Genomic DNA, 12,803 nt, shown 5'->3' with positions numbered 1-12,803 from the left:
TGTGTTCCAGGCTGAGGATTTTCCCCAAGGAGAAATCATCCGAAGATAGCTAGAGAATTGACCTCCTTCTTTGAAACTATATGACCTTCTTAATTCACATTATCCATAAAAGTATGATAGAAGTTTAGTCCTCCATAGTGTGACTGTTCCTTTTCTGTTTCTGCTTTTTAATTTCACCTTGGTCCAGAAACTTTTTTGTTTGGTCCCTGAACTTGCTATTGGGCAGGAGGAAGTAATCTGTTGTGCCAGAATGCTTAGTTCTGGAATTCCTCTGTTGCTTCATCACTGTTATTTCACAATATTAGCTTGTGTTCCTATAGCTCCTGACTTGACTGGGGAACTCCTAACTGTTTTGCTAGATTACCATCACTGAGAAAACAGGGTTCCTCCTTTCCTGGGGTCATGTGACTTTATTCTTTGAGTACAGCCCCTCTCTTCTCTCTGCATCACTCCGTTTTCCAGAGCTAGTTATCTGTATCAGTTCTTTCTTTCAAAGACTGAGTTGGGGGCTCTATCTCAGGAGAATGACTTTGAATAAATGTTTCATCCTTAAAAGAAGTGTTAAAAGGACAAAGAAAAAAAAAGGAGAGGGGTCTAGGTAATGAGCAAGTACCTAGGGTTGAGTGAGTTCATATTTGATCAAGAGTGAACTTTGTGCTTTTAAAAGAAGAGAGAAAAGGGAGGAAAAGGAGAACATAGTAGGGTAAGAGAGGGAACTTATCTCACTAAATCAGACTACCTGGGATGAAGAGTATAGAAATATTGAGAATGGAGTAGGGAAGAATGAGTATTACATGAACCTCACTTTCATCTGAACTAGACAAAGGGAAGATTGAACACAATCACACAATCCGAGTTTTCTATAGGAATAAATTAAAAAGCAGAGAAATAGTTGAGGACAGAGAAGGGAGGGGGATGGGTGTAAGATGGAGAGAAGCAAAATAAACTCCACCTTTAGAGTAGGGATCATGAAAAGGAGGTAAAAAGGAAAGAAAGGAAGATTGAGAACCTGTGATCACAGCTTGAGTGAGAAGGGGAGAGAGCGGTAGTAGAGGGGAAAAGGATTATTTCATTTACAGAGTTTATTTGATCTGTACTCTTTTTAGATCACTGCTGGGGTAAAAGCAGGACAAGTTGGGCTCCTTTGCACTTTTCATGGGGCTATCTTACCCAGAATTCCTATCTTTTTTTTGTCATAAGATATAAACATCTAGCACCACAGTCCAGTTATGGGTAGCATCTCATCAAGTCTTAATGGTACCTCTTCCCACTTAGTTGGGCATTTAATAGCCATTTGAATTCATTTTTTTTTTACTCCTACCTCTTTCCTTGAATTTCTCTTCCATCAATTTTTATTACTCTTCCTTTTTTGGCCTTTTAAATTTCTCTATAATATCTAACTTTGGTATATATACACAGGCAATCTCATTCTTCCTCTATCCTTTTTAGTTTAAGACCAGTTGAATAGATTTGAAAAATACCCAGCAAATACATTCTTATCTACCCTTGTTAGGTGTACTCCATTTCTGGCCAGGAATCTGTCAACACTATTGTAAAATGTGATCCAGAAATCCAAATACCATTTTCAGACACCACCATATCCTTAGCCAACTGTTCACTTCCCAAATTAATTTTTCTCTCTTCTGTATTCCTTGCCTTCAATGGATAACAGTGAAGAAAATGCAATCTCTCTAGTTTCTTGCCTGGTACTTTATAATCATAAAAATTATAATTATGCACAGTACTATTTGTTGGAATCATCATTTTAGCCCATGTGAATCACCATAGGTAATGGTCATCTGCTTTAATAAGTCTTGGTAGATATTCTGTAGGTTTTGCATATGTGGTCTAGGAAGACAATAATCAATATTAAAAGACTCAATTATTATCGGGTCTACAAATAGCTGCTGTAGTGCAACTCTCCACTATTCTCTTCTTCTGCCCCTTCCTAGGTGAGCTCTCACTCATGGCTTCTCCATTCTCAGATCATTCAACATCAGGGACCTGTTTAAAAGCTTTAATTGTTGGGGGCAGGCTAGGTGGTGTGGTGAATAGAACACTAGCCCTGGAGTCAGGAGGACCTGAGTTCAAATCCAGCCTTAGACACTTAACAAAAAAACTAGCTGTGTGACCTTAGGCAAGTCACTTAACCCCAATTGCCCTCCAAAAAGCAAAAAACAACAACAACCCCAAAACCTTTAATTGTACAGATTTCCTTTCCCTTTTCTTTCTTCTCTATGTAACACTCTTTCATGGCCTCTCCTCCTGATAAGGGTCATCTTCCACCCAGGCTCCCTTCGCCTTCAGCCCCCAGTGAAGTCTTCTCTTTCTTTTAGGTATCTTTCATTCTCCCTAATATCCTGGAATATGGAGAACTGTTCTAGTTCTTTCACTTTCTCTTCCAGGAGGGAGTTCAGCCTACCCCTGGAATGCAGATAATAGCCACTCAGCTAGGGAAGAAATATAAACATTGCATATCTGATGCAAGTCACTACAAACTTTAATCTCCATAACTGTTGAAATTTTAATGTCCTTTCTTTTAACTACTGTACTTTTGGGTGTTATACTTCAATCCTAAACACCTACTGAAAATTTTTTTTCCAGCTAATTTTCACTCCTTAATAACTTGGCAACTCCATTCAAAATACTTTCTGCTGTCTCAACACCACCACACCAGTTGCTCTCACTTCTTAAGCCTTGTGTGAATCTCCCGTTTCACTAGTACTTGCCACTCACTGATCCACTCTTATCAATTTCTCTAACTATTTGTTCCACTTATCTCTTCTTGCTTATCTTGCTTTGTATTGCCAACTACATTTATTTTGTCTTTGTGTGTATGTGTGTACTTCAGTTTCTATTTCATAGTCCTACCCCCCCCCAATCTACCATCATTCTTTTAGATCTTCTCAAGTTGTCCTTGATCTTGCTTTTTTTTTTTTAATAGCCTAGAAATGGGTTCTAGAACAGTATCTTGGTCTGGAAATTGTTCTTCAAATTTTCCTTAATTTCCTTCAAATCATTCCTCCCCAAATTTGATCTCTGATACACTTCAATAATCTGAACCCTTCCAGTTCAGTTACATTATTTTCTTTGCCCTCTTGTTCTGTTCACGTTCTTCAATTTCTCTCCCTCCTTTTCATATAGCCTTCCTCCATGAAAGCCAGAGGTAGAAAATTAATTTTCTTATGTCTAATTTAAATCCCTTCTGTTAAGATTTAAGTCCACTCTATCTTGCCCAATATTTATAATGAAACTGAAATTCCTAGGGAATGAATTTTAACAAAATGCTCATACCTACTTTTCTCAGAAGCATCTGAAACTAATAGAAACCATAATGTACTATCAAGATAAGGACCTGGCACATGGACCCAGTACTTGGCAGCATCATGGGGCGCAAGTTGGACCCCATCAAGAAGGAGAAGTATGGGCCTGGACAAAAGGCCCATAAATAGAAGGGTGCTGAAAGTGAGCTCGCCAAATTCTTGCCCCCAGTTGGTGATGAAAGTGGGAAGCGGCTCTCTAGCCATGCAAGGAAGAGGGAAGCCAAGAAGAGATCAGAGTCTGCAGGGGTTCCTGAAACCACAAAACTATCTCCTAGTTCAAAGCCTCTAACAAAAAAAGGTGCTGTCCAGCCATCTGGGAAGAATGACCCTAGGCCTCTGTGCTCGAAATTGGAAATAAAGCATTGCTTGTGCCTGCTAAGGGTAAAAAACACCCAGACCCCCCTCATAACAGTGAAGGAGAGGAGGACTCTGAGATAATGATGCAGGGAGCAAAGGGGTTAGTTGGGCTTCTATGGATAGTGAAGTGCTATGGGAGATGACTATGGTGTAGTCTTGGAAGAAGAACTGATGAAGATGTTGAACTTTTGCCCATTGAGAAGGCTGCTTGGAAGCAAAGGGCCCAGGAAGCAGAGATGCTGAGTTAGGGGAGTTCAGAAGACACTGATGAGGAGAAGGAAACAGAATACTCTCCCCAGCCAAAATCCAAAAATGACATTGAAGAAAATGGGGATCTTTGGATGAACTTGGACAAGGATGAAGAATTTGTATTGCCCTCTGGCTACAGAGCAAGAGAATGTCCAGGCTCCAGAGGTGCAGTCCATACCCCAGAGAATCGAGGACACTGTGGGGGTGCTGTGGGATTTGGGTCTCAGCCAGAGGAAGGTCGGTCTTGGACTGAGTACCTGATCTGGCTACATACTACTCCTCTGGAGACTGTACTCTCTGGAGAGTCTCCTCTGGAGACTGGTGTCCATGGGACTGGCCTTTGGCCAGGAGGGCTTCACCTACTTCAGAGAACATCGATTCCATCCCACGCTTTGCTCTACCTGACATTTCCACCCCCATACACACAACATGGATGGCTTCTTCATTGCCAGGTTCAAGAAGTTTTCCAATGTAGTACCTCAGTGATGCAGTAGCTGACCCCACAGACTCCAGACTGACTGATGGGCAGCTAAAAGCCCAGGTAGTCCCCTGTGAGCTTCTTTCAGGGGCTTGGCTTCATCTTTGGGTGAGAAGCCTTGTCTGACTTAGACACAGTCCAGTTAACCTTCCCTTTCTCCTCGTATACACATAAATATGCCCATCCCCACCTCTGGATAAAAAAATAAGGACCTATTTGGGAAAAAAAAGTGCTTTTATAGTAATCTAGAAGACCCATGGAGCAATGATTGGTATGAGGAAATTGTGACAAATTTCTAATGATGGCTTTTGGTCAAAGAATGTCATAAAAAGTTGTAATGAGGAAATGTGTAGTTAGGAAAGGAGGTGGGTGGTTTATGTATCTCTCCTTCTATCTATCTGACAGCTCCTTCTGTCTCCTTTGCTGAATCCTCCTCCATATGATACCCTCTACCTGCAGGTGTCCCTCAGGCCCTGTCCTGGATCCTCTTCTCCTCTCCTATACTTTATTTGGTGATCCCATCAGTTTCCATGGATTTAATTGCCATCTCTATGTTGATGATTCTCAAATCTACCTTTCCTGTCCCAATCTTTCTGCTGAACCCCAAGCTCACATTTCTAACTTCTTTTCAGACATCTCAAACCTGGATGTCCAATAGACATGTTAAATTCAATAGGTCCAAAACAGAACTCATTATCTTTCCTCCTAAACCCTCCCCACATCCTGCCTTTCCTATTATTGAAGCCCCAGGGCAACATCATCCGCCCAGGCCCTCAGGTTCACAACCAAGCAATCATTCTGAAGTCCTCACTCTCTCTCACTCCCAATATCCAAACTGTTTCAAGAACTGTCACCATTTCTCCTTTGCAACATCTCTCAAATAAACTGTCTTCTCTCCTCTGACACCACCACCACTCTGGTGCAGGCCCTTGTCATCTTATATTTATTAGACATATCTAATATGCTTAGGACCATGTGGGGGAGTTGAGTGATGGTGGTGCAAAAGAATTAAATGGTAAGATCCATGCCTCATACTTTTTGGGGGGTCAAATAGGACTAGAATCCATAAAACCATTAGGGGAAAATATAAGAAAGTATATTACAAATCCCAAACAGTGGGGTACAAATGGAATTCAGAAAAGGAAAATAATCCACATAGGTAGAGTAGTCTGAGAAGGCTTCATGAAAGAAATGGGATTTACTTAGTCGTTAAAAACATATATTGGGGTGGCTCTGGAGTCAGGAGGACCTGAGTTCAAATATGGTCTCAGACACTTAACACTTTCTAGCTGTGTGACCTTGGGCAAGTCATTTAGCCCCAGTTGCCCTTCCTTCCCCCCTCCAAAAAGCAAAAAACAAAAGAAATAAAAACATATACCAAGGAAATACCATGGAATGAGCACTGGATGAGGCCGTGGGGATAAATGGCTACCATTACTACCTGTGTGGCCTTGGGCAAATGGCTTCACCTCTGTGGGCCTCAGTTTCCTCAATTGTAAAACAAAGGAATTGAAGTAGGTAGCTTCTAATGCCCCTTTAAACTCTGAGTCTATAATACGATAGCCCTCCTGCAACTACAAAACAAATCAAGAAATCAAAGCTATTGGTCTTCCCCCAGCTAATCTGACTTGTGGATGTTTTCAGTGCTACTTCTTCATTTCCATTCTGTTGCTGTTTGTTAGAGTGAACAGACTTGACGAAATACAGTGCTGGAGTCCAGACAGGAAGCTGACACCTCTTACATAAGTGGGGAAATCTTATTGTAAGCTCACGTTGCCCAAGGGAAATAGACTATTCTATAATCACTGGGAACAGTATGCACTTATAGAATGACTGAGGAGGGTTCAAGCTTTCAAAATCATCTTTCCTGAACATCATTCACAAGAAAAGATTCTTAAGTTAGTGAGAGACAGAGAAGAGAAATGGATCCCCCCAAAGATTCTGCAGTGGAAAACACAGGTGACATTGCTGATTCTCTCTTTCGGTTCTTAGAATTATTCCTTGGGTGGGGTGGTGAAGGGAGAGAGAAAGGGTGATTGGAAAAGGAGTGAGTGGTGGATGAGAATGAAAAGGAATTGCAGGGGAAAAAAAAACCCACAGCAGAGTGGTGGTGAAGGCAAGTGGTTAGAGATTGAGAAACAGGAGGTCTGGGGAAAGACAGTTAAAACGAAAACGGTTGAAAGAGAAAACAATGGCAAAGATGGAGGTAGGAAGGAAAGGAAATAGCTAGGAAAGGGAGAATTTTGTGGGATCTGGGTCCTAGTTAGATTTATATTTTAGGATTTTTTACAGTATTAATGAAGATAAACTTTAGATCTGGAAAAGGACCATGCTGTGTTCCGTTATCCTTATGAGATCCTTTGTCTGGGATGTTCTGTCTCCACAGAGAGAATAGGGTACAATTCTCCTCTATGTTACTGCGTTATTGCTGGAATTTCTACATTGTTTCTCAGTTCTTGTTTCATCACCAAATGTGTTGGTAAGTTGAACTTTGCCTATCACATGCATGTGGGAGTTAAGTCTGTTCTTTCTTGTTCCTTTTACTCCCTCTTTTCCCACCGAGGGCCTCTGATTATTTCCTTTATTCTCTTCTTCATGTGGCATCTTTTGGGTTAAACATCTAAGTTTGGGTCATTTATCTACAGTGCAGATACATCACCATACTCTGGGTGCAATATCCCTCGTGGTACAACCTCCCTCCCTTCCTTCCTTTCTTTTTTTTTTCTCAAAATTTAAAATTTTACTTTTTTCCCAATTACATGTAAAAGTAACACTTTTTTTGTATTAAGGTCCAAATTTTCTCCTCTTTTTGCCTCCTCCCTCATTAAGAAGGCAATAAAATTGATACACATTATAATTTGATATCATACAAAGCATATTTCCATATAGTCATACTGTGAAAGAAAACAGAACAACAAACTAAAATACCTTAACAAGCAGAATCAGCAAAAAGGTCCTTCCTTTCTTTACTCCTTCCTTCCTTCTCTCTTCCTTTTTTCTTTCTCTTCCCTCCCTCCCTTCCTTCCTTCCTTCCTTCCTTCCTTCCTTCCTTCCTTCCTTCCTTCCTTCCTTCCTTCCTTCCTTCCTTTTTAAATTTTAAACCTGGACCCTGATCTTGTACCTGAGGGAGAGTATCAGGGGAGATGGACTAGGAAGGTGGAAACCAAAAGATATAAGACTACATTTTCTTTTTTTGAGTAAGGTACTTTAAGAGAATCACAGACTATAATCTAGTGCCTCTTTGTGATGAAGGAAAAGAAGACAGAAGAGAAAAGTAGTCTTGAAAGTAAAAGACCATGCCATTCTTGCTTTTTTTTAGTGTCATATCGCATATTCTCAAGGGGCTGTGAAGAAAAGAATCAGTTCGATTTGGCTGACCATTTCAATGGACCCACTTGCTCTACTGAAGCCTCAGGTTTGCCATTCATCAAATAAGGAACTCATTCATACGCCCACATTCCTTGTATGAATATAGGCTAATTTCAGAGCACTTGGGAAGGAGAGCAGGAAAGATAAGTAAATAATAGTTAAATTAAGCCCAGATCCTCAATAGATCAACCGAGCAATCCAATCCAAATGATTGGCATGGTGTAGAAGATCGCTACAAGTTCATATTGACCACTTCTTGGGAGGCTGAATACAGGAAAAGGGACATGCACAGGATAATGGAATGACAAATTTTGTCAGGGTGGAAAAACAGGGGAGAAAAGAATGAATTTAAGGGATCAGAAGAGATGGGGCATTTATTTGCTTTAACAATAATAATGGTAGTCTTGTCCTCCATTTCAATTGTTACCTACTTCCAAAACCAGAAAGTAAGCGAAAGAGGAATATGCTTTTAGAGTGGGGATTTGGAAAACACTTCAGAAATTCACTTTCTAGGATTGCTAGATTCATTCCAGTTCTCAATTTCAAGTAAGTCATTTCCTTTTCTGAACCTCAGATGGAGAGGGCAAAGAGTATGAATGGGAAAGAGGCTGCCTACACACTTTGACAAAAGTACAGAGGAGGGGCAGCTAGGTGGCGCAGTAAATAGAGCACTGGCCCTGAAGTCAGGAGGACCTCAGTCCAAATCTGGCCTCCGACACTTAACACAAAACTAGCCGTGTGACCTTGGGCAAGTCACTTAACCCCAATTGCCCTACAAAAAGCCAAAAAAAAGCACAGAGGAGTTACTTTTGTGCTATTCATGGAAAAACACTTTCATCTCTTCCCACAGTAGGAAGCAAGATACTTATAGTTATGTCTCTCCTTTTTCAAATCTCTAATAACATCTTCTTTGGACTTCTCTTTTGTACTTTATCATTTTTAATTTGTATTATGTTTATTTATTTACAGATCTTATTTTCTCTCTTAAACTATATGCCTCTTATGGGCAAAGAAAGAGGGGAAGGGAATAAGCTTTTATATAGTGCCTGCTACACCCCAGACACTGTATTCAGCATCTTTGACAAATAATATCTAGTTTGATTCTTGCAACAACCCTGCATTGTAGGTGCTATTATTGTCATTCTCATTTTATAGTCAAGAAAACTGAGGTGAGCTGAGAAAGAGATTTTCCCAGGGTCATACAGCTTCTAAGTGTAGGAAGTCAGGTCTTCCTGACTCTAGGTTTAGTATCGCCTTTATCTGAAGACTGTAGCTCCACTGTCCTGAATATGTTAGAGGCTCTTAATAAATGTAAAGTGTATTGAATTATACTGATGTACAGGAAACCATAGGTTATGAATTGACACCCAAGAGGAAGAAAATGGTATGATGAAACATAATAAAATTGACTAGAATCTGAGAGTAGGACTAGAATGAGCTTCATTTTGTATTAAGGCTTGGTAGATGGACTTGATTTCCCAGTGGCTTAGGCTAGTCCTAATGAAAATCTTCTGTCCTTATCCTCTTTTCCAATGGGATGCTCACTGTAACTTCAAACTCTCTTTAGGAATTATCAATACTTGCTGTCCACTGAATTGGAAAAAATTTCAATCTAGCTGTTACTTCTTCTCTAATGACACCATGACTTGGATTGCAAGTATGAGGAACTGTGAAGAAATGGGGGGCATTCTGGCAGTTATAAACACAGAAGAGGAGCAGGTATCTTGAGAAACATAGCTGGTTTTCCACAGGAGTCAATATAGCCCAATGAGTCCATCACCTTTTCTAGTTGTTCATGGTTCAAGATGAAATAGTGTGTTCATTTACATATACATGTTACTTCCCAACCACCACAACCTATTTCCCTGGAAAAAGAAGAACCTATATCATAGGTTTTATATGTGAGGATGAGAAAGAATTTATTGGGCATTGATAAACCTGTGAGGAAGGTAATAATTTCCTTTCTGGTGTATTTTAAGAATAACTTACATCATCAGTTATGACAGCACAAATCTTTTAATTCTTGTTATTGGAGGAGTCTGAGGCTGGTAGATCATCTGAGCTAGGTTGTTCTAAGTTACAGTAGGTTTAAAGCTGATTGGGTGTCCACACAAAGTATAGCACAAATATGGTGACTCCTTCCTCCCGGAGAATGGGGTCCCAGCCTATCTAAGAAGGGTCAAACTGTTCCAGGTCAGAAAAATGGAGTGAATTAAAATTTCCATGACTATCAGAATTGGGAAGGAGCTTCTGAGCATCCATTGTACTTCCAGCCTCAGCCAGATAGGGTGAATCAGACTAAAAAAATATGTTTTCCTATCTTTTGAATGTTAAGGGATGAATGGACACCAATACTAATAATAACTGATATTAACAAAGCACTTTAAATTAATAAAATACTTTACAAATATTATTTTATTGGATCCCTGTGCAGAGATAGTATAGGTGTTATTATCCCCATTTTTCAGATGAGAAGACTTAAGCTTCTTCTTGGGTAAAGATTCTTGTCCACAGTAGAATTTTAACCCAAATATTCCTAGATCCAGTTCAAGCACTGTTTATGAGGAGATGATCTTTAAGGCTTCTTTCAATCAAATCTGTGTGTTCATTCATCTCTCCATGCTAGATTCTCAAATTTCACATCTTTCCACATTTGGTAGTTACTGTCTTTGCCTGATCATGTGCTAAAACTAGCAATCTCCAACTTGTTCAATTGTGTTTTCCTGTAGCATTTCCTTTTCCAAGCAAAACCCAGTGGAAGAGAGTTTTACATTGGGCTGACAGACCAAGTGTTTGATGGTGAATGGCAGTGGGTGGATGGCACACCATTCAACGAAAATTTGAGGTGATTTCCTTCCTGAAGGAATCTGATCCCAATTATCTCCTCCCACTTCTTTCCATGAATCACAGTTAAAGGAGAGTCTCAGGGGGGCATTTTTTACTGAGAGAGAGAGACAGAGAGAGAGAGAGAGACAGACAGACAGAGACAGAGAGACAGAGAGAGACAGAGACAGAGAGAGAGGGGGGGGAGGAAGAGGGAGAGGGAGAGACAGAGACAGAGACAGACAAAAACAGAAAGACACAAAGAGATAGGGACAGAAGAGAAGGAAAAGGAGGAGGAGGAGGAGGAAGGAAAAAAAGAAGAAAGAAACAAATGAATCAATGAATGAACAAGGCTTATAAAATGGAAGAGAGACCACGAAATCAAAAGCATTAAAAATTCTGAGCTCAGGGTTAGTAATAAATAAGGAAAAAATAAGGCATTTGAGAGAGAGGGTAGACTTCAATGATCTGGATGTAAGGAAAAAATCCCTGAAAATATATTTCTCCATGCTTTTATTTTTCAGAATTCAGAAGTTGTAGCTTGTAAGTCACTTCATACACACACACACACACACACACACATACACACACACAAACACAGATTATGCCAAGTGGTCATCTTAAAGAAACCTACTATAGTAAGGAGGGTACCTATTTAAAAACAGGTGAGGAAACGGAAACTCAGAGAGATTAAATGGCATATTGAAGGTTATATGTCTGGTGACAGAAATAGGATAAGCAGACTCAAGATTTTCTGATATCAAATTCAGGGCTTTTCCCCATTATATCACTGCTGCTCCTGGGGGATGTCATCAATTTATAGATTGTGCTTGGCCAATTAAATGACCTGTACATAAAAAACTGAAGATGGAAAGATGAGTGCCAAAGATATGAAACCAAAATTAACCTTCCTTTACCCAATCATGCACCCCAAGAATTAACATCTTTCATATTTCTTACAGCTTCTGGGATGTAGGGGAGCCAAACAACCTTGCCACGGTTGAGGACTGTGTAACCATAAGAGACAGTTCAAATGCAAATCACAACTGGAATGATATAACATGCTTCTTCAAGATGTATAGAATTTGTGAGATACCAGTGAAAAGGGTTTCGGCTGAGAAAAAATAGTAGAGAGAATATATGCTTTAAATGTATAGTAACAAAGAGTGAAATGTTATTTATGTTAACATATAATGGGTTTATAATTGTTATTTTCAAATGAATTAATAAATGAGTAACTAAAAAATTTATCTGTTTTAATTTCTAACATGGTAAATACTGATAGATATAACCCACATAGCAAAAGCTCTTTGGGGTCCTAAATAATTTTTAAAAGTTTAAAGAGGTCCTGAGATTTTGAGAACCATTGCTTTAGATTTTAAAAATATTAATTGTTGTCTTATTTGAGATCTTATTTGCAACTTCTTTTTTTTTTTAGAGAGACCTGGAACATAACAGATTTTGTTTCATCCCTCATTTTCATTCTGTATGTGCCTATGTTTTAATTATGTTTCTTACAAGACAGCAAATGTTGGATTTTGTTTTCTTTATTTTAGGATTATAATTGTTAAGTTTGTGTTTTTTCCCATCAGTTATGTTTATGTGAATACATAACAAAATGATATAAATAAGATAATAATATAATGTAAATTTACTTTTTCTTTTAACACTTAGTTTCTATCCTTTATTTAAAAACAAAATTCTATCTATACCCAATTGCCTTCCTCTTTCCAAAGTAGCCTTTCTTCCTATTATCTTGTTGAATCCCAAGCTCCTTGGACTTACTTATATTGTTTCTCTGTGTCTCTCTTTGTTTCTCTGTCTCTGTCTATTTCATTCTGTTTCAGCCTTTCAAGCTCTTCCCCTTCCTAGATCAGATCAGAATGTAACATCAAGTATTTGATTATTCATCCCTGTAAATGTAATTTGTGGTTGAACTACCTGTAAGCTTGATCACTTAAATATTAGTTAAAATAAAACTACCAGATTCTCCTTTTGCCTTTCTCCATTATTCTTTTTCTTTTTTCTGTTAATTTGATTTATTATTTTAATCAATTTGTTGATGTTATAGTTACTTTTCATGTTTTACTTTCCATCAGTTCAGTAGGCAATGAGAAGCTGTTGAGATCTTATAAGAGAATAGATCTTGAATTTCCTATCTTACCCAAGGGGAAATTCCCAAAATTTCTAGTGGGTCAAGTTGG

The 12,803-nt window shown here is 39.0% G+C and overlaps 1 protein-coding gene and 1 pseudogene across 1 annotated transcript; both read left to right on the top strand.

The window, feature by feature from the left end:
* Positions 1–3,386: 3,386 nt before the first annotated feature.
* Positions 3,387–4,404, top strand: LOC138156225 (28S rRNA (cytosine-C(5))-methyltransferase pseudogene; annotated as a pseudogene).
* Positions 4,405–6,154: 1,750 nt separating this feature from the next.
* Positions 6,155–12,591, top strand: CLEC4E (C-type lectin domain family 4 member E). Its single transcript, XM_069081027.1, has 6 exons — positions 6,155–6,366; positions 6,794–6,886; positions 7,727–7,822; positions 9,344–9,495; positions 10,506–10,621; positions 11,562–12,591. The coding sequence occupies exons 1-6, from the start codon at positions 6,330–6,332 to the stop codon at positions 11,725–11,727; spliced, it is 660 nt and encodes a 219-aa protein (XP_068937128.1). The 5' UTR covers positions 6,155–6,329; the 3' UTR covers positions 11,728–12,591.
* Positions 12,592–12,803: the final 212 nt, after the last annotated feature.

This window comes from Petaurus breviceps, unplaced genomic scaffold (assembly GCF_028583685.1).
Source record: "Petaurus breviceps papuanus isolate PSGF00001 unplaced genomic scaffold, PetGlider_PUasm1.0 154, whole genome shotgun sequence".
NCBI lineage: Eukaryota > Metazoa > Chordata > Mammalia > Diprotodontia > Petauridae > Petaurus > Petaurus breviceps.
This window is presented reverse-complemented; position numbering and strand designations above follow the sequence as displayed.